Genomic DNA, 27,982 nt, shown 5'->3' with positions numbered 1-27,982 from the left:
CTTGAAAACCATCTCATACTTCGAGAAATACAGGACAGGCAGAATCAATTTCCTAGTGGGTAAAGATAACCACGTGGGGTTATGAGCAAAGTAATTAAAAATAATCCCATAAAATTTCTCAAATCATCTTTGCAGACAGCTCACATGTATTTACAGAATATTTGCTGGCATTTTACAATCCTAACTTCTACAAAGACAGCTCTCGCATTAAGCAATACCTAAAGGTGACTCTTTCAACTTAACTTTTTTAAGAGAAATGGGGTGGGAGGAGCAGAGGGAGAGAGAATCAAGCAGGCTCCACACCCAGCATGTAACCCCATGCGGGGTTCAATCTCACAACCCTGAGATCATGACCTGAGCCCAAATCAAGAGTTGGACACTTAAACAACTGAGCCACCCAGACAACCCCGCAACCTGTTTAAGATTAATATACAAAGAATCCTGAAAATACAATTGCCCTATATTTTAAAACTTAAATCTTACTTAAACATAATCTGTATCTGGCTTTGGCATTTAAAAGCCTATGAAACAGTTGTCTGGCTGCAAATTAAAATGACTGGAGCTTAAAACAAATGCCACGCCAGGTATCTCCACTCCCGACCAATTAAGCCAGTATTGCAGTTCAAACATCAGTATCTTTATTTTTTTAAGCTCTTCACGAGTTAATGCACTACTGTAGTTGAATACCAATGCTAAAAACAGAATAGTTATCTTAGTATTTCCCTGCACCTTTTTTCAAGATGGGCGTTATATACCTCTTTACACTGTTGGTAGGAATGCAAACTGCCGCAGCCACTCTGGAAGTTCCTCAAACTTAAAAACAGAACTACCCTACAACCCAGAACTACCCTACAACCCAGGAACTGCACCAGTAGGTATTCACCCAAAGAACAGAAAAAGACAGATTCCAAGGGGTACATGCACCCAGATGTCTATAGCATTATGAACAATAGCCCAAACTACGGGAACAGCCCAAACGTCCATCTACTGATGGAATAAGACTCTGTGTGTGTGTGTGTGTGTGTGTGAGAGAGAGAGAGAGAGAGAGAGAGAGAGATAGAATATTAGTCAGCCACCAAAAAGAATGAAATCTTTCATCTGCAACGATGTGAATGGAGCTAGTGTATTACGCTAAGCCAAGGAAGACAAGAGAAAGACAAATACTATGATTTCACTCATGCAAAATTTAAGAAACAAAATAAATGGACATATGGGAAGGGGGTAAAAGAAAACAAAGGAAAGGGAAGCAAACCTTAAGAGACTCTCAATGATAGCAAAGAGTTGTTCACTACAAAGAGGATGGCCTAAATGAATGATGGGCATTAAGGGCACTTGTTATGATGAGCAGTGGGTGTTGTGTCTATTTAAGTTATGAATTACTAAATCCTTCTACTGAATAATATGCTGTATGTTAACTAGGATCTAAATAAAAATTCGAAAAGAAAAAGGATGGGTGCTATGTTAAGGAGCAACTGGAAAACAAGAGAGAGAGTTCTAGAACAAAGGAAATGAGGTAAGTAGGAGGACGTGCCTAACTAGAAGGGTAACCACCTGACCAATCAAGCTTTCTGTTACACATAAAACGTTCATCACCTTGTGGTCAAGAAAGTGATCGTAAACATAAAGAAATCTGGCAACAACTTCTACTTGGTTTTCAATATACCACAGAGAAATGATTATGTGAAAACCATAGAATACAAAGTTGTATGCAAAATTATGCTTAAAAAGCATTATTAGAGGGAAATAAATCAGATGTTCATATAAACTGATAATGCTGGATGCATGATTTGCCATTACTTTTTATCTTTTTATAATTTTATTTCTAAATTCCCTAAAAATTAACATATGAACATTCCTACAATCAGAAATGTGGAACGATAAAATTTCCTTTCCTTTAAAGATATTAATGTTCAAACTTCTTCACACCAATGCCTATCAGGCTGAGCATTTCAAAGAGGCCACTGCTCCAGCACAGAACTCTCCAGAAGCATGGCTTCTAACAGTGGGCTATCAAATGTGGAACTGAAAGACCCAGCTGTTCCCACTTCCATGCAAAAGTACTTTACATCTAGGTCACTAAGCAAAAGACTAGCCCTGGTGAGTGACTGATTACTACTATTTAACATAAACACACAAACCATCATAATCTGTTGAAATCAAATTCCTTTTTTTGTTTCTTGGAAAGGAAAATGACACTTCACCACATTTTTAAACAGTTTATTTATTCACGCAATAGTCTGATTTCCTTTGAAAGCTAGAAAATAAAGATCATTTATTTACCTTCTTATTTTTGTTGTTTTTCCATACGGTAAACATTGATCTTTCCCTAACTTCATATAGGTGAATTTTTAAAAAATCTATGCACACACCAAAATCACTGAAAAGGAATGTGCAAAACTCTAGGAAAACTCACTTGAATGTTTTTAAAGTGGCAGAAGATCACAATTTGGGGATCTACCCTATTAAGAACTTTTTTTTTTTATCTTACTGATAGAAGTTGTTTTCAAAGTGGCGTATTTTGAATGATTAAAATCCAAAAATAATCCCCACAGCAGATAATCTCAATTTTAGGAGAATTTCTGAGCTAAAATACTTAAAGGAGAAAATAAAAATACTGTTTTTCTTTGACCAGAACTTTTGAATTTGATACATACTTTTTTCCAAGTGTCATTTCTTTTTCTTTTTTAAAGGTAACAAACCACACACTCAGAATACAATTCTTAAATTTGTTTCTTGTAAACACAAGAATGGGCAAAGTTAAGGTACATTAGTTATAGAATGAAATAAGGTAGTGCATTTAGCGTCACATATGAACTTAAGGCCTTAGTAACTTGATTGTGATTTCAGTATTAGCAACAATATATTTCCCTCATGCTTACATACACGAGTAAGCAGGCAGACAAAGCAAAAATTTCTAAACATGTAAGGAACGAAGACAAACAATTTAATCTATATATTATCAGTCAATTAATACAGTTGGACTCTTTCAAAGTAACCGCTGGTAGTAAAATAATCTGACCACATTTGATACAGCAATTAAAAGAATAGAAATTAGGTCTCCTATACAATCAGAGCATCTCCCGACGTGTAAAGCAGTTAAAAAGCCCATGTATACTTTATTTTCCAGATACTGCCCAGACTACAATCTACCCCAAAAACCAACCTTTGCATAATGCATTTTGTAAAATGCCTATCTAAAAATACATTGTATTTCATAATATTTATTACCAATAGGGGGGAGGGTTCTAACCTATAACACTAAAACCAAATATACATGAGTCTATTCAACAGTAGCCTGTGATATAATCTTAGGATATGAAATTTCACATACATTTATTAAATAGCATCTTATGTTCATAATTTCAGTCATGTCAAATTAGGCAATTTTTTTTTTCTACAAAGTAACCAGAAAAGACACTAAGCTAGAGTCAGGAGAGCAGATCTTCCTGTTCCAGCTCTACCTCTACCTAGCTGTGAGACACAGGACAAGTTCCCTTAATTCTCAGAAAGGCCTCAGATTCCTGAACTATAAAAAAGGGGGCTGAAATAAATGAGTTCTAAGGAGCATTCCCATAAAACGGGATTCTGCTAAATTGTTGAGAACTCAAAATTTTCAAAAAATTATAGCTATGAAATATCAAGCTTGATACTTATCATCAATAATGCTGACTTTTATAGAGAGCTTTAAGCCAAGGAATTACTGATTTTGCATTTATGGGACAAAATGCAAGATGTTTTTTCAGCATGCTTTTCCAGTTATCAGAAAGGGAGGGAAATTTTACGACCACTGTAAAGCGCTGGAACAACAGTGAAAACATTACTTGTAATAGCGTGCTAGTCATGGATAGGCATTACTTGTTTGCTTTTAGTAACTTTTGTGCACAAGGCAAGAGGTTTTATAAGATACCACAGAGTATAATGACACACTACATGTGGCCTGACAAACTCAAAACATAGTCAAAATGAAAAGGCAACCAAAATAACTGTAAGGAATATTTCACTTGTTTATAAACTGTATACAGAGACCTGGGCCTAACACACTTCACTGCATCGCATCAAGTCCCAAAGTCTAGTTTCCCTTTCAGAAAGAAGTGCATCTTTTACAAAACTAACACCTATTTTCAGGAATCAAGAGTCACTTATACTGGACTGCCCTTAGTAGAAAAACTGAATATACAGTCTCTGATTCCAAACTTTTCTATGCTAGTACAAGTGAAATAAATGAAGACATAAGACCAAGTGCAAGAAAGAATCAGACCTCAAAATGCATATTTATACTGAAAATGTTTCACATTAATAGGTAGATCTGCAAAGGATAAAGTCATTTTCCACAAAGAAAACTCCTAAGACTTGCTTACTAATTCCAAATTTCCATAATAGAAATTTACTTTGAATGTCAGATTGAGCAGGAAAAACACCTACTTTTAAACTATTATTACGAAATGTTCTAAAATAAAAGGAGTTCTTAGGCTGGTTAAAAAGCACTGGACTAGAACCAAGGAGAATAAGTCTTCCTTGAGAATATACTAGAAGAATCAAATGCAACAGAGCCATAGGGCATACATATAAATGGACTAAAATTATAGTCTTTGTATTCTCATGGGATTTCTTTATATTATCTTGAAGACAAACTATGATCTTCGAAAATACCAAAAGTAGCTTAAAATTTTATCAATCCCTTTCCTTAACAGAATGAGGATTTTTAACTATAAATACTGTAACATCTGAAAGGCTTTCAATGCAAAATAAAATTATGCATCATAAATTTCAAATTACCATTCAGTGGACTCCCTGGAACCCCCGCCTAATGACACGACACACAAACAAGCTATCGAGCAAGAATCTGTTAACAGTTTTATTTTTTTTTTTATGTTAAATACCATGGGACAGGATTGTAAGGATGAAAAAACTCAGTCAACTGCCTCACAAGGGATAAGAAAAATTCTGCCATGATATTAGCAAAGGTAAAGGAGAAAATTTACACTGTAAGAGGCACCATTTCCCCACAGAATACCTCTTGGCATTTCCTGAATGAGTGGGATTAGCAATCTAAATAAATCATATTTCAAGAGGAAACAGCAACAGATAAAATTTAAAGGGATTATTAAAATAACATTTACAAGACTCTGAACAATTCTTGAACTCTTATTAAAACCACAAAGAAAGAACAATTCTTTATTTATGAATTTCATAAAGGACTGAATGTGCAACTGACATCTGCTAGTGATGATCTGGTAATATACAATTTGTCCAGGAGCCGAACAGTTTGTTTTATTGTGTTTTCTAACCGTAAGAGATCATTAAAGGCAAAGCCTATATGACGCTGTACACACAAAAAAAAATGGTCACCGTGGGCCATACTACCAATGAAATGGTAGGTAAACAAATCTTTTTCTGGTCAAGAGAAAAAAAAAGAAATAGCACTCTGCATGCTTCACTCTACAAGATGAACTTCCCTAGAAAGAACCCGATGAAAATGGCTGCAATTACGACAAGAAGGGAAGGAAGAGGACTGGCGACATTATCTCTGAAGGATGCAGCTGAGGTTGATCCAGGTTTATCCGAATGTGCTACCTTTCTGAGCCTTAAGCCTTCATCCTGAAAAAAATATATGCACAAAAAGGTTTTAAAAACAAATATGCATACAGTCAAACGGCCAAGCTATAGCTCTATGGCCAGAAAGCGGATCAGCATGCATGTGGCTGCGTGGGAACAGGGATTAACTGCTAACCAGCACTAAGATGACTTTCTAGGCTGATGGAAACATTCAAACACTGGAATCTAGTAATGGCTGCACAAGTCTATAAATTTACTAAAAATGACGGAATTGTACACTCACAATGGGTGCTTCAATGGAATATAAATTATACCTCAATAATGCCGATTCTAAAAACTAGAGCTGAAAAATGTACTCCTAAAAAAGTGAAAAATCAGATACGGATATAGTTACACAGAAGGGAAAAATGTCACTAAAATATATTAAGTAAGTAAGAGCTCTGTGCATGCACTTATTTCCATGGTGGCCCATGGTATCTTTACACTGTTACCAAAGACCACCAGGAGCAAAGGTGTGGTCCAACAGGGTTATGGACACACTGCAACCAGGGTGCCCACACAGCACAGGGAGTATCTGGCCTAAGGAAAAGACAGGAATTTTACAGGATCTGGAAGAAAGGGGAATTTCAGGATAAAATTTAAAAAGCAAGTGTATTGGGGCGCCTGGGTGGCTCAGCGGGTTAAGCCGCTGCCTTCGGCTCAGGTCATGATCTCAGGGTCCTGGGATCGAGCCCCGCATCGGGCTCTCTGCTCAGCAGGGAGCCTGCTTCCTCCTCTCTCTCTGCCTGCCTCTCTGCCTGCTTGTGATCTCTCTCTGTCAAATAAATAAATAAAATCTTAAAAAAAAAAAAAAAAAAAAAAAAAGCAAGTGTATTGATGAGTTCAAAGCAGGAGGTCCATGTGTGGAAGGGTCAGCACTGGGTCTTTACTGCAAAGGAGATGCCGAATCCTACTTCTTCAGAAAAACAACAAACTACAACAGCTATGGAATGTTATATACAGAAACCAGCCACCCCACCCCCCCCAACCCCCATCAGAGGCTATGCCCCTGGACTGGAAAGGGAGGCTACTTCTCTGTGTCAGTGACTCAGATCCTCTAGACAAGAGTGGGCTGCTGCTCAGTTCTTACCGGTATGATTTCACACAGCGAAGTTTCTGACAGTGTGATTTTACGGGACAAGGTTTCTCAGTAAGAAAGCAATAGTCACTCAAAATAGAAGGTTGTTATGACACTTTACCAGTCACAGTGTGATCCCGGGGGAAATACTGATACCTGTTACCTAGGCAACTGGCTTTATCTGTGTCCAACATCTCAACCAGATGAATGACAGGACAGATTTTTACTTCCTTAGTGCAAGCTCATTTTTATTTTCTCACAGTGATTTCTCTAGTATGCTTACTAATGCCAAATGAATTACAGAATCCACCTCAAGTCATACTTTTTTATTTCCAATTACTGGATTTTCTGAGGGTTGCTGGGGTTTTTTAGTCTTATTTTTCATTAGTCCTATGTGAAGAAAAAATTATTCTCAATCCCATCGAGAACTTTAAACAATACTCCTAGTGATTCTGATTTACTGGGTCTGGAGAGGACCCGTATTTTTAAAAAGCTCACTAGGAGATTCAGATGAACAGTCTGGATTAAGAAACACAGGACTAACGGAATAAAAAGAAACAGTGTTAAATTATGATGGGTCTTATGCATAAAATGTTAATAAAGCACCTGAAATTGATCCTACAGGCCAGTAGCCTTCAAGGTTCTTTTGTCTTGTAAACAGCAAAACACTCTTTCAAATAACATCTCCTACAAAACATCAGCCAATAAATAAAAAGGAGATACCAGCACCCAAATCTCACCTCTCTCCCTGTCCACTCCTCCTATATTCCAGCCCTGTCCTACTTATGGCAGTCCTACCATTTCCACTTCTCCCCCTCCTGCCAAGAAACAAACAGTGGCTTTTTGTCATGCTAAGGAGCCCATCTTTATCAAAGAACAGAACTGTGCCATAGAAGTCATGGCAGATAAAGTAGAGGTAACAAAAAGAGCATCCTTAAAAAATCTATGGTGTATGGATATTAGTGTGAAATGAAGATAATCCTTCCACTATCCCAAGAGGTGCTGGGGGCCTCTGAGGGGTACTATGAAATAGGAAGAGATAAACAATTATTTCAACACAGATCAGTTCAAGATACAGTGCCTGTGATTCAGAGTATATGTAGTTTCTGTATACATTTAACAGATGGAAGAATCAAATGTAGATTAAGCCCCTTAATTTAGGTTATTTACTTATGTGTATTTTTGTATCATCTACTTTGACGGCAATTTAAAGGTATTCAGGTCTTGAAATAATTACTGTCAAGACAAATTATTAATAAACCCCACACATATTCAATTAGTCCTCATTCACCAGTTCATCCATTTATTCACCCAAATGTAAGAATGACTACTATATGCATGTACTATGAATGCAAAGATGAATGAGCACAGGTCCCTGCCTCTAAAGAACTACCGCCCACTAGAGGGAGAAAGACCTCCAACAGACAGGAGCAGTTAAAAGATGACAGAGGTTTCAAGGAAACCAAGGAGAGAGCATTCCAAAACCATATTTCTTTTCTTCTGGGAGGAGAGAGCCCTAGAAAAGGTTATACTGAAAAGATGACAAGAACCAAGGAACCAAGAGAAAATCATACATGTATAATGGGTTTATAAGGGTAGGAATGGGATTTCACAGCGAAATCAGTCAGAAGGAAGAACTCAAACTAAAGCAAAAAAGCTATCATTTACAGAGAGGCCTCTTCAGGATACTCTAGTCCAACACTGTCCAATATAAAAATAAGCTTCCAATGTGAGCCACCCATGTACTTTGAAATTTTCTAATAGCACATTAAAAAGGTAAAAAGAAAATGGTAAAATTAATTCTAATAATAAAATTCAATCCAATATAACCAAAATATTATTTCAATACGTAATAATACAAAAAAAGGTATTTTTTTTGTACTGAGTCTAAGCAATCGGGTGTTTTGCACTCACAACACATGTCACTTCAAACTTACATTTCAAGTGCTCAACAGCCACGTATGTCCCTACGCTATATGGGATAGCACCATTTAAGGCAAGTCATATGACTAGGGCACAAAATGTAAAGGCCATAAAAATGTAAAAAACAAGAGAGGAAGCTAGCAATGCCACCAGCTAGATCACAAAAAAACTAGGGCATCTACTAGGAAAGGAACTTGCAGGCAAAGAGAAGCCTTCGTAAAACTAGAGGCAAGAGTAGGGAGCAAAAGCTAAGACATAATAAAATTAGGGAAAATGAGAAATGACCATGGATAAATTTAAAAACTGATGGATAACACAGCCTAATAATATTCACATATCTTATGCCTTCATTTAAATCAACTTATCTTCAAAAACAACTTACTCTCAGGTGTCGATTTTCTTCTGATAGTTTCATCATTTCTCCCTGAAGTCTTTTACATTCTTCCATGAGTTTCCTTGTTTCGGTATCGTTGAGTGAAACACTATGTGGTTTTGGCATGGGTCCATCTTGTTTAGAAGCATTCAATGGAACAGTTTTGCTAGGTTCCAGATCATTCTGTATTACAAAAATAGTGGCACTTTTTTAACTGACCAAATCTCCTTTAGATTTTAAACAAATTCAAGTTGAAACTCCATACCCTTCTTTTCCAAAAAATCATTTAAATGGAAATTTCTGAGGTTATGATTTCATTAATAAGAACTTTTCAAAAATACCCAAGGTTACAGTCATCTGTGGATAATTTTAGCAGGACTAAATCAATAAAGGTCAGAAAGAGAAGTCAAAAAAAGCACCCCACTCCCTCCTCTACTCCCAAAACCCTTCACACTTACCTCTACCATAGCACTTATCATATAATAATGTATTTCTGACGTTCCTTCCTACAGTACTTCAAATTCTGGGAAAGCAAGAGTCATTCCTTTCTGTATTTATGGTTTGTGGATATAGGTGTGCTAAACACCAGTGCTAAAACCCAGCACTTTGGCCAAGAGTAGTTATTCAATGAAAGTATGCGGAATGACGCCAACCAAAATCCAAATATGACAGTCATTTTCAGTGCTCTGATTCTGTAATTCAAATGAGATTCTGTGGGGGTAGGGGGATACTACAGTAATAATTCCAATGATATTACAAGACTACCTAAGAAAAACTTAAAACCTGACTTCTATTAATGGGAAAAAATACCCAGGATATAAACATAGAAGGGAAATAATAAATATAAACATATCATAGTTTAAAAAAAAAAAAGGAGGTGGTAAGGGAGTTAATTACATGTTCTTAAACTCATACATAAATAATTCTTTCAAATCATCACCAACACTGTTTGCTTTAATTCATGAAATTCCATACGGAATCACAGTAATACTTAGACACTTTTAAAACTGTGAGCCCTAAAACTGCAATTCTTACCAATTCTCACCCAATATAGATAAATATCTAGGGCAGTGCCTAAGTAAGTGTCCCAGGGCCTGTGGTCTAAAGTGCTTCAATGTCCTTTACCTGAATGTCATTTATACCAGCACCTACACCTTAACAGTATTAGTGCAACAAGTCATCTCTTCAACTAAAAATTTACTTGCTAGAAATTTAATATTATCTTTAACTGCTTTATTCAGATATAAACTTCTAACAAAAACATTTCCAAAACCAACCTCATGGCATTCCACAGAACTCAATAATAGGTTACACATCTACCACACCATCGCAGGTCCCAAATTTATATTAAGTGTAAATAATTGTTAGTTCAAGGGGCAAAACTAGTACTTCTTATGAAGGGAATGTGATTTCACCACTATGCTTACACCCATGTAAAAACAGTAATGTTATAATGAGGTTCTAATGTACAACACTACACTATTTGACTGTCAACATTCAGATTTTTTCGTTTCTCTTCAGAAGCTTCTCAGCTGTGAGGAGTTTTAAGAAGCCCGCTTCTAATTTCTTTCTCTGAGTTGTCCTCTTACTAGCTTTCTTGTTCTTCATCTTCCCCTATTCTGACCAATTCCATCTCTATCCGTAAAAACCTGTTTCAAATATATTTTGCTCTCCATTAATATTCTTTCTTAATCCTCCTCTTAATAGTAATTAGAATTCATTTCAAAATGATTTTTCAAAGTGTGCTCCCATTCCAACCTAGAACAAGTCCAAATTCGTAAAAAGAGAGCAGCTCACTGTCTTTCTCTATGAAGATGAAAGCAACAGTCAACAATGTGGCAACTAAGGAATCCTCAGGTTCTGATTATGAAATTGGAAAAATATACTCAAAACCAGAAAGCTGACTAAAAAATCAAGAGGCGATACATGAGGCCAACAAGTGAAGATTAAAAAAAACAAAAATGAGAAATCATCAACTCCTCACAATTAGCTTATTTTTAAATGAACTCTTGAAATTCCAGAAAATTCAGAATTATCAGAGGGAAACTACCCATCTCATCAACCCAACCCAAGTGTTATTTATGTATTACTTTTTCTCATATGCACATTTTATAAAATCAGCATACACTAACATTTTCTTCTTTATCCATTTTTATGTTCATCTTTTAATTATCATTTTAAGTGACATGGTATGTCATTAAATATTCTATTCTGTGCGTAAACAAAACTACTTAACAATTTCACTCTTTTTAGACATTTCATGGGTAGCTTCCCACTCTTTGGGATTTTAAATAACATGTCAACGAATATCTTCTTATGGTTGACAGAATTAGATTTTTCTTTTTCACTGAAATTTTTCTTAATGTTATATTCTTTATAACAAAAAGGAAATGTCATAACCAATTTGTGAAGCATAAACATAAAGGCTAGAATGCAAAAGATACAGTGAAGCTTAAAAACACATTTCAACAGTGAGTCAAGCAGACATGAAACAAGTTACTTGGGAGTACACTTCTGTCAAGTACTATTTAGGCTCCCTACAAACCAGTCAACATACATAGCAGATGCAATGAAATCTAATTTATTTGTGTATATTTAAAGTATAAGCATATATAACCTAACTTAACCGGGGGATAAGAGGGGGAGTTAGGGAGGGGGCTGAGTCATACATATAGTAACCATCTGAAAAGTCTGAAGGGAACACTAAGGCTGCTGAGACTTTAAATGCATACTTCCATTCAGGAGCTCCATTACTGAGGTTTGGCTCCAGGAAAACAGCTCGTTCTTGAGAGCTGCTTTAGGCTGGTCCATAAAGAGGAAAGCGGTCGTTCTGAGAACCATGAAATAAGCAAACTAGAGGGATTCAACATGCTGTGACTCTTAGGAAACTGATGAATAGTAACATTGTATGACATTAAATTTACACTGCAACTAGAGTAAATGGGAAGGTCAAGGCCACAACATCAAGACAAAAAAATATTTCACAACTTGTACATTTTCCACTATTTTATATTATTTTTTTTTAAAGATTTTATTTATTTATTTGACAGAGAGAGAGATCACAAGTAGACAGAGAGGCAGGCAGAGAGAGGGGAAGGGAAGCAGGCTCCCTGCTGAGCAGAGAGCCCGATGCGGGACTCGATCCCAGGACCCTGAGATCATGACCTGAGCCGAAGGCAGCGGCTTAACCCACTGAGCCACCCAGGTGCCCCACTATTTTATATTATTTAGCCTATCTGCAATAATCCCTTTCCATCCATAAACTGAACTTATTTCTTTATTCTTCTTTAACAACCATCAGAATTTCAATTCCAGTATTCTAAATTACCCCTGTTGGGGGTAATTAGGAAACCAGAGCAAGGGATTGAAAACAAGGGACAAAGCAAAATGTAAGGCAAAACAGGTTTTTGCAATAAAGCCTTGTGAAGGCCAAGCCTTGAGCTAAGGAACAGAAGTGTGAGGCTACATTCCTGTGACTATAATGAGTAAGGGATGTAAATGAACATGAAGGCAGAGCAGCACCTAGTTGGCTCAGTCGGTGGAGCGTACTACTCTTGATCTTAAGACTGAGTTCAAGCCCCACACTGGGTGGTAACTTAAAAATAAAATCTTCAAAAAAGATGTTTTAAAGTCTATAAAGGAAATTATGACTAAAACTAAGTGGCATGAAATTGTTATAGGCATAATTAAGGCCTTGACCTGGGAAGAGATAGTATTTGAAAAACAAGTTTACTGGAGACTTAATTTCACTCTTAAAAATCCAATTTACTGTTTCTGTAGAATCATGATTCCGAGAAATAAGTAACTAAAATAAAAGTATCAGACATTTAGATAAAGATCAAATTTTTTTAAGCCTCAGTTACATATTCTCTGGAACACTAAATCAAAGTATAAGCAAACTGTTCAAACTGTAGGATTCCTCAAGTATACAGTAAGCAAAAAAATGGTAAAGGGAATCATACAGCACCCATTACACCACCCAGAAGTCATTACTGACATGCTGTCATCTTAAGTAGATGTTAAGCACACACATGTACACGCACATGCACGTGCATGCGCACGCATATGCACAAGTTCAACTATGACCTAAGACCTTTAGGGTTTAACCACATATTCTCCTACCCTGGGGCACTGTAAATAATAATGATAGTTAAAGAGGGGTTACCATTATCTGTGTTTGATAACAAAATAATAATTCCATTTATCTTTTTTTAAATATATATGAACAAATACTTGCCTGGAGATCAATGTTTGCCAGCTCCTACCTTTACTGCTATACCTGCTACTCTACTCAAATAAGCTCTTAATTCCTTTTTTAAAGAATGCTCCCAAAATCCCAATGACAGAAAAAATCATACCAACTTCATAACTTCATAATGTTCACTCTTAATTTGTCCTGCTCACTGCTGAGATTTTAAGTGCTCAATTTGCTTTTTTAGAACAGAGAATAGTTTCTGTGCCTGTCTTTTAAGTGATCTGTGGTTCTATTGTATTTTTTAAACACAGCTGAAAATTTCAATTCTATCTACTTCATATAATATACTCATAATATATGTGCTAGGTAAACTACATTAATATAACCAGTAACACTAGAAAACTCCTATGGCTGTTAGCTCCCTAAAACAAACCTTCTGCTTCTCCTGTTTGAACACACTGAGTCCCCTGGGATCATTCTTCGTATTATAACTGCCAGTTGTTGGAACTGTGTTGTTGATGCTGCTTATTGAAGTGACAGCTGGAGCAGTCCCTGGTGGAGTTATACCCTGAGGTGGCATGGGAAACATATTCTCAGATTCACATCAAACTGATTTCTCCTGCATGTACTGGGAATGACTAACACAGATATCATTAGGCTCTTAGACATTCACATTTTATTCTATAAAAATATATAAGATATAACACTAATAATAACTATGTTAAAGCAAAAAGTACAAAAGTTTTCATAGCTTTTTATATTATTTCCCAAACAATATGCACTATGATCAATTTGCATTATGCTAATTAAATGTATAAATCTTATTAAATTTATGCTCGCCTCATGCTATCCTAAAATGAACATGTTCTAATTCTGTAGCTCTGATTTCTGTTGCTAATCAATGCTTGTCAATATCTGAAAAGCAAGCACTTCATATTTTCTTATCTTTGGTAATACTCAACCTGAAAAATTTTAAGTTAAATGAATTTTTCTCTCTTGAGATTCAACAAATACATTACTTTATAAGCCTCTCCTGTACTCAACAACACCCACCCCCAAATGCAGACACACACACACCCTTTCCCAGGACCAATAAACTTAAAGATGCATATAACATTCTAGTATATCAGTTTCTCCATCGTTCTCTTCCTATCTTCTCAAATTCCTTTAATACAGGTGAAAATAATTGGATACCAAAATGTTGATACACCCTTTAAAGTAACACTTAGTGATATTCAGGTCAATGTATATAAACTATGAGAACTCCATTTCACTTAATAATGCCCTGTCCCCAATCTGTTCCTTGTCTCAACACAAAACAATGTATATATTTAATCATAAAGGTTCTTTGTATACATAAGACCACTGAAATTCCTTGTTGACAACCCATCAGTCAAGATAAATTGGTATTTTTTTCCTAGAAAATATGTCATCAACACACATTAGGATGGAGGGCATAAATGAAATGCAATATATTTTAAGAAATATGGAAAATTTCAGGTAGAACCGGAGGCCTCAAAATAAACAAAAAAAAATTTTTAATTGAACACAAAGAATTAAACAGGTGATAAAACACCATAAAATAACAAGTTAATTAAAACCACATTCAATCCTGGAAAAAAACACTACCACTAAATACACATTAGATTTCGTAATACAGAGTTGATAGTAACTAAAAAGAGCTAATAATTCCAAGAATACAACTTTGCAAAAATAGAGCAGTCAACACTTTAGTATCATCTGCCTCCAGCTCTCAACAGCCCAGGGAACACGCTGAGCGGCACTTGTTCCTAGTACTGAACACGACTCCACTGAAGACTCTATGGGCCATTAATTTACTGACATATATCCAAAAACCTGCTGTTTCCCTAGGACTAGAGCGACCACGAATTTTTTTTTTTTTTTTTTAAGATTTTATTTGTTCATTTGACAGAGAGATCACAAGCAGTCAGAGAGGCAGGCAGAGAGAGAGGAGGAAGCAGGCTCCCCGCTGAGCAGAGAGCCTGATGCGGGACTTGATCCCAGGACTCCGAGATCATGACCTGAGCCGAAGGCAGCGGCTTAACCCACTGAGCCACCCAGGCGCCCGCGACCACGAATTTTAGTATGCTTAAGAACAGTATTAGTTAATGCTTGGTCTTGGAATAATTATTAATAGTACCTCCATTTATTTAAAAAAAGGGGGAGGGTTTCCTGGAATCCTAGATTACTCCATCTGTGATGCAAATCAAAGAATTATTTCCCAAAAAGAGCCCACTCTAATGATGATTCAAAATGTTAGAACTGTTTTGGGGGAAAAAAAAAAAAAAAAGATTTCTTTAAATTATAAAAATTTTAAAAGCAAGAACTCAACCACTATACTTCTAGACCTGGCATCTTTTTTACCTTGACAACCACATAACTTCAATGTTTTGTTTATATGTTCAGTATCAAGGTTGTTGAAGAAATCAACAAAATAGTAACATATCCTTTTCTATAGTTCTTAAGAACATGTAAATACCTCAACACTAACAGCATACCTAAAAATATCCAGAACCTCAAATAGGTTAAGATACACTCATCTAACGTAATTGAATTAAACACCTATCTACTTCTTTTGGGGGGAAGATGGGTGAGGAGGACCTGGGAGCAGGAGTGAGAGAGTGGGATGGGGTGGTTAACATAAGCCCAATTTCTCTCAACACAAACATTATACCTAATAAACGTAAGAATGACAAAATAACATTACTCAATCCTAAATAAATTAATGAATCTAAACTATAGTTTCTCAATTTTGACCGTATTGATGTTTGGGGCAGATAATTCTTTGTTGTGAGGGTTGTCTTACCCACTGCCAGTGCTCAGCAATATCCCTGGCGTCTACCAACCAGATGCCTTTAGAACCTCTCCCTCCTAGTTGTCACAACCAAAAATGTCCCCAGACGTTGACAAATGTCCCTCAAGGGCAAAATTACCCCTGGTTGAGAACCACTCATTCACACACTGCACACCAACGATCACTAACTTCACAAAAAAACAAACAAACAAACAAAAAAAAAAACCTGACATCATATATTGAGAGAATTTATCACCACCTACAAAGCAGTCTTGCCTCTCCCCGCCTCCAGTGAAAAGAAATCAAAATCTAATCAAACTTCTAGATCCAACTTTAGAATATACCAAAACAAGAAAAATTAAATGACACCACAAGGATGTAATCAGCAAACCTAGTCTACAGGGAAAGTCTACAGGACAAACTTAGTTTCTTCAATAAAAATCTGAAAGAGAAAAACAGAAAGGGAATCTATAGATTAAAAGATTCAGGCAATGTATCATCCAAAAAGCAGTATGTGAACTTTATTCTGATCTCAATTCAAAAAAACTGCAAAACAATTTTTAAATGACATTTGTGAGACAAATTTGAATCTGCCTACATAGTTTGATATTAATATTATAAGCTTTTGAAAGCTTGTTGGCAAGGATGCAGAGAAAGGGGAACCCTCTTACACTGTTGGTAGGAATGCAAGCTGCTACTGCCACTCTGGAAAACAGTATGGAGGCTCCTCAGAAAGTTAAAAATAGAGCTACCCTATGACCCAGCAATTGCACTACTGGGTATTTACCCTAAAGATACAAATGTAGTGATTCAAAAGGGCACATGCACCCCAATGTTCATAGCAGCAATGTCCACAATAGCCAAACAATAAAAAGAGCCCAGATGTCTATCGATAGATGAATGGATAAAGAAGATGTGGTGTGTATATATATACAATGGACTATTACTCAGTCATAAAAAAAAATAAAATCTTGCCATTTGCAACAACATGGATGGAACTAGAGGGTATTATGCTGAGCAAAATAAGTCAATCAGAGAAAGACAATTATATGATTTCACTCATATGTGGCATTTAAGAAACAAAACAGAGGAGCACTGGGAAGGGGAGGTTAAAATAAAACCAGATGAAATCAGAGAGAGACAAACCACAGGCAACAAAACTGAAGGTTGCTGGAGGGAAGAAGGGGTAGACGGACGGGGTAACTGAGTGATGGGCATGAAGGGCACATGGTGGAATGATGGGCATGAAGGGCACTGGGTGTTATATAAACTGATGATTCACTGAACTCTGCCTCTCAAACTAATGATATACCATATGCTAAATGAATGTAAATTAAATTAAACTAAAAATAAAAGGCTTAATTACAGTATTGTCAGTAATTTTTTCCTTTTTTCAAAGTTCTTATCTTTGAGTAATATATATCAAAACAATTCCAGATAAAATTGTATCTTGTTTTGCCTTACAACAATACTGTGAGATGAAAAGTGAGGGGGCTGGTTAGATGAATTAAGATTAACCATAAACTGATCATTATTAAAACTGGTCATGGGTTCACAGGAGTTCACTGTACTTTCCTAAGTGTTTAAAGGTCCTCCAAATAAAATGTTTTAAAAAATCATTATCTTTAATACTTATTCCTTACCATTTAATCAGGTAGTAACTACACCACAAGTCCAAGTAGTTCAATTAACGGAAATACACTCTGTAACTAGTTCATCTAGGCTCAGAATCAGTCTCTGGTGTACTCTGAAATTATACTGAATAGACTTTGGGTTCCTAATAATACTTGCTCTGAAAAGATTCCAGGGCCAAACAATTTCTGCTCATGCTCCATTGTACAGGACTCCAGAAACTCCATTCAGTATTTATTCAAGCCCAAAACCGCTTTCATGGATTACTAGGGGCCATACCTGTATGTATGTACACCTGCTACTCTCCTCTATGGGGTGCTTAAAATGGCTAGGCACAACTATCATAGCAATATCATTTCTATCGACTTCCAGTTTGGTTTTTTTACTCTTAATCAATAATATCAGATACCTGGGTGAACCTTTTCAGAGTATAATCTCAAACTGTCTGCTATACAGAGTATAACAGAAGTCCAGATGAAAGACAGTCACAGCTCTAACCATGTTAATTAAAGAAACGTAAAAGATGACATAACCCTAAGTGAGAAAATATCCAGATGCATTTCTACTCAATTTTACTTCACAGAATATATCCAAAGAAAATGAAAACACTACATCAAAGAGTTATCTGCATCCCCTATATTCACCACAGCACTATTTATAATAACCAAGACAAGGAAACAGCCTAAGTGGCCACAGACCAACCAATGAATGAATACAGAAGTTCTGGTTAGGAAATCCTGCCATCTGTGCCAATATGAATGGACCCCCAAAGGCACTATGCTAAATGAACTAAGTCAGAGAAAGACAAATACTGTACAATCTCATTTATATGCGGAATCTAAAAAAATAAAAAATAAAAACAAACCTATGGGAAAAGGAGATCAGATCTGTGGTTACCAGAGGCAAAGGGAAAGAACATGGCGAACTGGCTGAAGGTGGTCAAAAGGTGTAATACTTCCAATCATGACACAACTTAAGTCCTAGGGATTTAATGTACAACATGATGACTATACCTAACACAGGTATATGGTATATTTGAAAGTTAAGACAGTAAATCCTCAGAGTTCTCATCCCAAGGAAAAAAAACTTTTTTTCCCTTTTTTATATCTAAATGGCATACTTAACTAAACTAAGCAAGCTATTAGCTTTCTGGCAGCACAGGCAAAAGAGAAAGTAAACTCCAAATGGGAAGCATCAATATGCCAGTGAACGTTCACTTTCTAGTAAGAACATACGCATTCACATTTTTTATTTTTGGCAAATATTTCAACATTCCTTTAAAGGGGGATTAAAAGACACAATAAAAATTACCACTCAGGGACTCTTTCATTTCAGCTTATTCTAAAAGAGTAACAAAATAATTGACTACAGGTATTTATCTAATCTGTGAATTTCCTTTTCAACAGGGCAAATGGCTTCCAGATCAAAGCAACAGTCATGTCAGAGTGCAACCTAACTGTACTCACCATTTCTATTTATCCGTATTATTTTATATATTAAGTCACCAAAAGGAAAAACCTACTTAGCTTTTTCAAGTCCCTCCAACAAACCATAGAAAAAGATTAAAATCTGCATTGCAAAAGAATAGGGTTAAGTGACCGCAACTCATTCTATACATTCACAGACAACTTTCTAAACTGTACACATATATTCCTCAGTCTTTCAAATTGTATTTGCCTGACATTAATCAAAAAGCAACACAGAAATTATTTACTAAGAAATAAAATCAGATGGATTTTGACCAAAATCAACAGTAAACAAAATACCTGGGAATAGGCAAACTTGGAATAAACTGCTTGTCCATGTAAATTAAATCTTTTATCCCCAGGCTACGGGTATACAGTTGTCAAAAAGTGGTTTATGCCTATTATTTAATTGTATTTATGCATGTGTGTGTCTCATTCTAAAGAACTTGAACTTATTTAAAAGTGGCAAAAAAAAATGGGAGAATTAAATGGTTCTTCTCCATCATGAAGACTGTATCTGAAAGTATTTTCTTCTTGAGTGGACAAAATATTCTAAAATGAAAAAAGCATATCAAGTTCTTTTTAAACCTAAGTAAGCACTGTGTCTTAAAATGTGGAATAGCATTTTCACACATTCCCAAAAGGCCAAAAACAGAAGCAAAATTAATCTCAAAGTAAATGAGAACTTAATAGCTCCAATCTTCTCCCATTTTCCTACTTACCAATTTATCATTTTCATTGGGCATTTCAAATACACATCTCAATTTAGAATCCATTAATTCATCAGGTTTTGCCTCTTTCCACTAAAAACAAACAAAACCAACATGAGACAGAGCAAGTTTAACTGTGACAAATAGGTTTCACACCTCAAGGGACAACCAACAGGTTTCACATCAGGGGACTGAGGCTGTTTGGAGCAGAGGTGGAGTCTGTGGCTCAGGCAGGACACAGAGCAGCACTCTGAACTGACGACCCTACCCCTCTTATCTGGCAATATAAATATAAATATATAATCCTCAAGAAACCTACTATCACCATCTGTTAAAATCACACTAACATCTCTAGAGACTGAAGGGCTTTGTTCCTCGCAGTAGCATTTCTAAACTGTTTCTAAGAAATATTATTTCAAAATTCTTTCATTCTTGAAATTAAGTCAGAATTATCTATAATTAACAGATTTACATATTTTTAAATTAAAAATTAGCTTTCTCAAATAAGGACTGTACAAAACCCATATTTTCAACAACATCCCTCAAAATAAATTCCATTCCACCGCTATACTTACCACAGCTTCCATATCTGAAGTGTTTGGTGGAGCAAAAATTGTCTGTACCATAAACTTGTGTTTACTCTTCTCATTGGGATCATAGTCAAAAGGCTGTAGCATTACTAAATAAGAAGAAAAAAACATATTGCTTTGTTTCTTCTGCATTTGCTTATCATCCCTACTACTTAACTAATATGCAAACTTAAAGAAAACCAGGAAGGGTTCAAGAAACCTAATCCTGGATTGGTTACATTAAGGATCCAGAATCAACTTTATGGTTTCCAACTATTTTAACAACCCACAAAATAAACAGCTACTTAAAAAATAAATATAAATCTATGACTGCCTCCTCTAAATTAAAGTTTGGGAAAATTTTCAAAATGTTGCCAACATTAACTATTATAATACCTATAAACTCAGATTAAAATCTAGTAAACTGGGATGCCTGGGTGGCTCAGTGGGTTAAGCCTCTGCCTTCAGCTCAGGTCATGATCTCAGGGTCCTGGGATCGAGTCCCACATCGAGCTCTCTGCTTGGCAGGAAGCCTGCTTTCTCCTCTCTCTCTCTCTCGCTCTGCCTGCTTGTGATCTCTGGCTGTCAAATAAACAAATAAAATCTTTAAAAAAAAAAAATCTAGTAAACTATCTATTAAAACCGGTTGTAAATACAAGGCTTCATTAGGTATTTAGTGATAATATCTTTTAGAATCAAACAGCAGGGATACATAAAGGAGAATTTAAAAGTTAACTTCAAAAAACTCAATACATTTTAGTGTTCTAATAAAACTAATATTTCAAAAATAGACTTTAAATATCTATTCAAGAAGTTTATCAATCTGTTTAAATCTCATTCTAAGAAAACAAAGTATAGGGGCGCCTGGGTGGCTCAGTTGTTAAGCGTCTGCCTTCAGCTCAGGTCATGACCCCAGGATCCTGGGATCAAGCCCCACATTAGGCTCCCTGCTCAGCGGGAAGCCTGCTTCTCTCTCTCCCACTCCAGCTGCTTGTGTTCCCTCTTTCACTGTGTCTCTCTCTGTCAAATAAATAAATAAAATTTAAAAAAAAAAAAAAGTATATAAGGAAGAGGTATACTCTGATCATTTCCAGAAATTTTCTAGCATCCCAGTAATTATATTCAAATTTTTCTAAGCACTCAAGATTTTAAGTAGCCTTTAAAAGAGGATTTTTAGGGGTTCCTTATAACTAGAGGTGATACAAAACTTTTATTAAATTTATATTACAAAGACTGTAAGAACAAATCTACAGTTACACAAAATATATATACATATGGTACTGTACAAATTATTCCCCTAATATGTAAATGATTTCTAAGATATATCTTTTATACATGTATATCAACACTTTCAAAAAGACAAATGCAATTAAGCAAATGTGAGAAATAGCAATTACATAAGAAAATCCTATTCTAAGTGAATCTGAGATGTCCATAACTCCCATCATGGCTAAAAAAATTTTTGAAGGGGCAAATACAAAGCAGAAAAAAATGCACAGGATAAATGCTTCGGAATCCACATGAAGCCCAGTGAATGTCCATTAAATGCCCTCACTAAGCCATCACTGCAGGGTCATCAATGGGAATTGAATAAGAAGAAAACTTAAAACATGACTGATTGTGATTTTATGACAATTCTAAGTTATTGCAGAACATATAAGAATTAAACAATCTTAAAAAAATAATAAATATGACAAATTTAAAGAACCCACAAAACTAAGTGCTAAAGAGAGAAAGGAAAAAAGAAAGGAGTATGTAATACAAAGTCAATCAAGGAAAAGTTGCTAGAGGAAGGAAGCACAGTTTGAGTGACTACATATAAAGAAACGCAATACACTAAAAACTGAAGAGCTAAATTCTAACTGGAGAAGAATCTGTGGGCAGGCTACGGAAACAGTAACTAGTGTGTCTGGAGTTTTTAATATGGCAGATGCTCAACAAAAGGGATTTATGGAAGACAGAGTTTTGGAAGTACAGGTTGACCTCTGTCCAACATAGGGACTTAACATGTAACATGCAGTTGAAAATCCACATGTAACTTCTGGCTCCCCAAAAACTTAAGTACTAATAGCCTATTGCTGACCAAAAGCCTTAATGATAACACAAACCATAGATTAACACATATTTTCCATACTGTACATATTACATACTGTGTTCTTACAATAAAGTAAGCTAGAGAAAAGAAAATGTTAAGAAAATAGTTAAGAGGGACCATATGGATGCCTCAGTCGGTTGACTGTCCAACTCTTGATTTGGCTCAGATGTGCTCTCAGGGTCATGAGATCAAGCCCCATGTTGGGCTCCAGGTTCAGCAGACAGTCTGCTCCTCTCTCTTCCTCTGCCCTTCTTCCCACTCACACACGCGCTCTCAAATAAATAAATCTTTAAAAAACAAAAAAATCATGGAGAAGGGTGCCTGGTTGGCTCAGGTGGTTGAGAATCTTGGTTTTAGCTCAGGTCCTGATCTCAGAGTCTTAAGATCAAGCCCTGCATTGGGCTCTGCACTCAGCAGGAAGTCTGCTTGAGATTCTCTCCCTCCCCTGCTCAGGCACTCTCTTTCAAATTAATAAATAAATCTTTTAAAAAGAGAGAGAGGGGGGCACCTGGGTGGCTCAATCAGTTAAGTATCTGCCTTTGGCTCAGGTCATGATCCTGGGGGTCCTAGGATCGAGTTCCCTGCTCAGTGGGGAGTCTGCTTTTCCCTCTCCCTCTGCGCCCTCTTACCCCTGGCTCATGTACATGCTCTCTAATTAAAAAATGAAAATAAATTTTAAAAATCGTAAGAGAAAATACACTTACAGTACCGTATAGTCTTTATCACAAGAAAACCCACATCTAAGTGAACCAGCACAATTCAAACTTTTAAGAAATAATAATACAACAGAACTTCAGCAGTTTAGAAACTTCCAAGATAATGTCATTCTGAATAGTTTTACGGATTCCTAAGGGTCAAACTAGATGCACCAAGAAACTATTTTTAACCACATGGATAGAAATAATTCTATTTTCTGGGCGCCTGGGTGGCTCAGTGGGTTAAGCCGCTGCCTTCGGCTCAGGTCATGATCTCAGGGTCCTGGGATCGAGTCCCACGTCGGGCTCTCTGCTCAGCAAGAAGCCTGCTTCCCTCTCTCTCTCTGCCTGCCTCTCCATCTACTTGTGATCTCTCTCTGTCAAATAAATAAATAAAATCTTTAAAAAAAAAAAAAAAAAGAAATAATTCTATTTTCTTCCAACTTAGCTAAAAGGCTTAAAGATTTAGAAGGCAACTTCCAGAACGCATGTACTCATTGCTTTATCTTCCTTCCCATCATCTTTCCCATGAACTTGGACAAACACAAACACATTCCTACCCGGCCACCATATCACATTACTCACTAAAAACATCTCTTCTAGGGCCGACTAGCTCTCAGTTTTTGGCTATACCTACTGATGGAAGATTCAGGGTCACAGAGAACTCTACAGTTAAGTCCCTCACTACCTGTGAAGTCAAGTTCTGCTTCTAAGTACTCTCCCTGGGCTTGCTATAGGTTCTCACTCTTTATATAATTGTTTTTAATCTGCTGTGGATTTAAAAGCCAGGAAACTGATAAAGAATTAGTTTCTTAGGAATACTTATCAGGATCATCCAGGCATGTTTTTTGTTGTTGTTGTTGTTGTTGTTGTGTTTTTAAACATATTCATAGCTGGGGCCATGCCCCCAGAGATTCTGAGCTGAGATAAGTCCATGTGTGTTCCTGCTCCACCTGTTATCAGGACATACAGTGAGTGGGAGATGAGAACTACTGCTAGAAAATTAAGAGTAAACGGTCTCTGTGGGAAGCCTAAGAAGTTCTCCCATAATTAAGATATGTTCTCATATGTGGTTCCTATTTCTCAGCTATATCAGAGAATATTGTTAAGGAGTACTGTCTTGGGAAGTCTGATGAAGAAAGAAGTTTACAGAGGGCATTAACTACAGCAACAGCACAGACCCCACAGCAGGGGTCAGCAATCCATATACAGAGTGAACCAAGCATATTCCCTGGACTACAAGTAAACATAAAAGGGAGCCAAAAAACTAAACTCTGGCATTTATAATGAAAGGTAGAAACACTCATCTAATTTGCTACAATCAGCAAAAAACAGGCATTGTACATTTTTAAGACTTGGAATAACACTTGTACAGCTGCATGCAACATGTAACAACAGCTAGAGATCTGAAAAGAATGATCCATCACAAAAATGATGTCATATTTCAAAGATAAAATAATAAGGGCAGAGAATATGGTACTGAGTGGTAGAAATAAAGGATATAAAATATTTAAAATGACAATTATTGTTTACAAATTGACCACAGATACCCTCAACCCCAAGATAAGGGTATGAAATGTTCTGCAACAGCTGGCATATAGGAAAAGAAAACCAAAGGACAGGACTAAGGCAAGCCAGAATAACTTAAAAACTATTTCCCTCCCTCCCTCCAGATGAAACCCTGTTAATTAACACCAAATTCAACATAACCATAAAAAGGTCAGAATCTAATACCATTCAAATTCAGAACATGATTTGCTACCTGAAACAGTCACAGTCAACCCGGGGTCAATAATTCCACTGTTGGGCCTCACGCAGTACCGACGAGGTGCTGTAGTCTTCACTTTGAAACACACTTTTCTATCAGATGGATTTCGCAACTTAAGATTTGTAGTGACTACATCTGTGAAGGGGCCTATAAGGTTTAAAAAACAAAAACAGAAAAAAATCTTAATTGGATTCACACATATAAACCAGAATTCAAAACTGAATATATATACCCTCAATTTTATTTAAAGTATATACTGAAGTCTGTGCACCTAACTGTATCAAAAACTAACAGCATTTTTTTCCAGGTGGTAGACTTACAAATAACTGTCATTTTCTTCTTCATTCCTTACTATATTGTATAAAATTTCTATATGAACACGTATTATTTCTATCAAATAAAAAGTATTTTCAAAGTTTTGATTATGAAATAAGCCCACAACTATATTCTTACAGTGTGCTTTTACCACATTATTGAAGAGATGAGATTTTTCCAGTGGTCCGCAAACCAGTGCAGGTCTTCAAATCGATTTTACCAAGCAAATTCCATTTTATAGCAAAAATCTCTTTATCTAAAGATACTACATCTAGTGACAATAGTGTTCTTGCTTCACACCTAAATTAGGTCTAATTCATTCACTCATTCATTCATTCACTCATATATTTGTTAAGTGTTTCTTATAAGCACTATGTGAAATGTTCTAGATACAAAGTTTCTAAACTTTGTTGATAAACCCAAACATGAGATTACAAAACAAAAAAACCAGAAGGGTAATCTACTCCTACTTGAATTAAATCAGTCCTAACTAGTATAACCTCATTTTTTTTTTAAAAAGAGGGTAAAAGAAAGATTACAGCCATTTTTTATCTTGGCTGAAGAAAAGCCTGTAAGACATTATGTAAATTAATTCAGACAATAAAATGAGTATCTTTTACTTTGGGCACAAACTTAAAGGTATGCACCAAGAGGAAGCAGGGACTACACACTTCTAACTAAACCAAAAGCAATTTTAAATGGCTTTCAAAGCAATCAGTTTCAAGTTATATTTTTTAAAAGCAAAAAGGGTGAAATCAAAAACAACTATTATAGAAACTATCTTTATCTAAAGAAACAAAAATAAGCATGACTATAGGCAAACCTTACAGCATGGAACCCAGATTGAGAAAATTCTTCAACTCTACCAGATTATTTCCCATTTACTTGAATACTGGAAAATCGTCTAAGACAAAGATTTGAAGGGGAAAAACAAATAACAGTCAAATGAAAAGAGGCATTCAGAACAGTGCAGGAGATGAAAACAGATCTGCCAAGGAAAAAGACTCCAAAGTTAAGGTCATTAAAAGGTAATTATTCCAAGTCCTAAGGAATGAAATGATCTTACTCTACACTCAAAATTTAAGTTGTAAAGTATTTTCCAACAAAGATTTGGAACTCCTAAGAGGGAGAAAACAACAGTAGAAAACACAAAGGCAGAGAAACAGCTACAAAAAAATTAACGAAAAATAGCTGTTTAAATCAACAGGTATGCCTTTTTTTTAAAGTATATATACAAAGCATGATCTTCTGAAAAGGTTGCTTTAATTATATGGTAACATTAATCACTCAATTTGTGTATTATTTTACCCCCTTTACTTCTTCAATACCAAATGCTTGCATTTTTCCACAAGCAGCTAATTAACAACTCCACCAATACAATAGCATAGGAGGTAAAAGGAACAGGGTAATCTGTCCATTTTGCACTCGAACCCACAATATCATTGGCTAGAGACATATTTTAAACTACTGATGAAACTAGGAGTCTTAAAAGATATACAGATTCCATTTCTTAACATTCTCAAAATTCATAAATTACTAGAGATATTTAAGAATGTGTGAATTTTTATAGGGCTATTTCAACATTAGCAGCAAGCATGGATAAGAAAACAATTTCTTAGAAACATGACAAAGGAAACCTTTCACAAGACTTTAATTTTGAACAATCCTATTTTTATAACATACTTATGTAAGATTTTTTAAATTCAATTTTTTAAATCACCTCAATTTTAGAGGAAAATACCGATTTTCCAAAATAAGGTAAAATAACAGACTTTTAAAAGTGATTTAAAAAATTGCCATGTGTCAATTTCCAACAACATATGAATTCTGAAGTAGTACTTAAAATTTATATTGCCTGAGCTTATAAATCTTTAATAATAGATTGTGGCTGTGACACAAAAATGCAAACTATGTAAAGATGAAGATAAAAGAGGCTTTTTTATTTAGACCCTGATGAAGATGTAAAGATATCTTTATTTTATATCTAATATCTAAAAAAGATATTTTTTAGCCTCTGATGAATACATAAAGATGAAGATATAAAAGGCTTTTTTTCTAAAGAAAAAAGACCACCAATTTAAAACAAAGTTCTTAACTGAATATATTAACCTGACCAGTAAAATGTGAAACTACCCACCTAACAAATGAGTAAGCCCACCTAACGTCTGAATTTGAAATTTTCGGCTCCATTGTGTCCCTCTACCAAAGCATCATATGCGCTGCTATCCCAGAAAACAGCTCAGAGTCTGAGTCTATTTTCCAGGTTAAAATGGAAACTTAGCTCACACTGATGAGCATTCGCTTTAAGAATAACCAGATTTAACTGTTATAAGAAATCATGGAAAGAAACGTCTGATCCACTTTTGTGAGTCACAGAACCCCTTGAGAATCTGATGAAAGCTATATACTATACCCCAAAATAGCCAAATATTCACAAAAAATTTACATGGAATTTTGGGGGGCAAGGGTGCGATAGAGAGGTTAGGGCCGGTGCGGGGGGAGGCGGTGAAGGCTTTGTGAACCATTCATGAACAAGAGTCTTCCAGGACCTGGATGATGAAAGGAGCCTGGGCAAGCACTGTCTACACAGCTGTGGGCAGCACTGTACAGTAAGATGCACACAGCTTCACCTTTACTTGATCAAGTCTCATCCGAGAGAGACTAGAGACCCTGTCTTCACTTTAAGAGCTCTTTATCAAGAATCTGGGTGGAGGGGCGCCTGGGTGGCTCAGTGGGTTAAGCCGCTGCCTTCG

At 35.9% G+C, this 27,982-nt stretch overlaps 1 protein-coding gene across 3 annotated transcripts in view; it reads right to left on the bottom strand.

Moving 5' to 3' along the window:
* Positions 1-27,982, bottom strand: part of VAPA (VAMP associated protein A) — a 97,069-nt gene that overhangs the window by 50,557 nt on the left and 18,530 nt on the right. Inside the window, exons 2-7 of one of the 3 annotated variants that reach the window (XM_047697402.1) lie at positions 24,909-25,061; positions 20,363-20,466; positions 19,800-19,880; positions 13,598-13,732; positions 8,979-9,152; positions 4,832-5,598 (exon numbers count right to left, since the gene is read on the bottom strand). In XM_047697402.1, coding sequence (XP_047553358.1) covers positions 5,440-5,598; positions 8,979-9,152; positions 13,598-13,732; positions 19,800-19,880; positions 20,363-20,466; positions 24,909-25,061 — 806 coding nt within the window. In that variant the 3' untranslated portion in view covers positions 4,832-5,439. Of the gene's footprint in view, positions 1-4,831; positions 5,599-8,978; positions 9,153-13,597; positions 13,733-19,799; positions 19,881-20,362; positions 20,467-24,908; positions 25,062-27,982 lie in introns of those variants that run through there. The other 2 variants (XM_047697403.1, XM_047697404.1) reach the window with 2 other exon arrangements.

Source organism: Lutra lutra, chromosome 12 (genome assembly GCF_902655055.1).
Source record: "Lutra lutra chromosome 12, mLutLut1.2, whole genome shotgun sequence".
Taxonomy (NCBI): domain Eukaryota; kingdom Metazoa; phylum Chordata; class Mammalia; order Carnivora; family Mustelidae; genus Lutra; species Lutra lutra.
The sequence above is the reverse complement of the archived record's forward strand: the minus strand, read 5'-3'. Positions and strand labels throughout refer to the sequence as shown.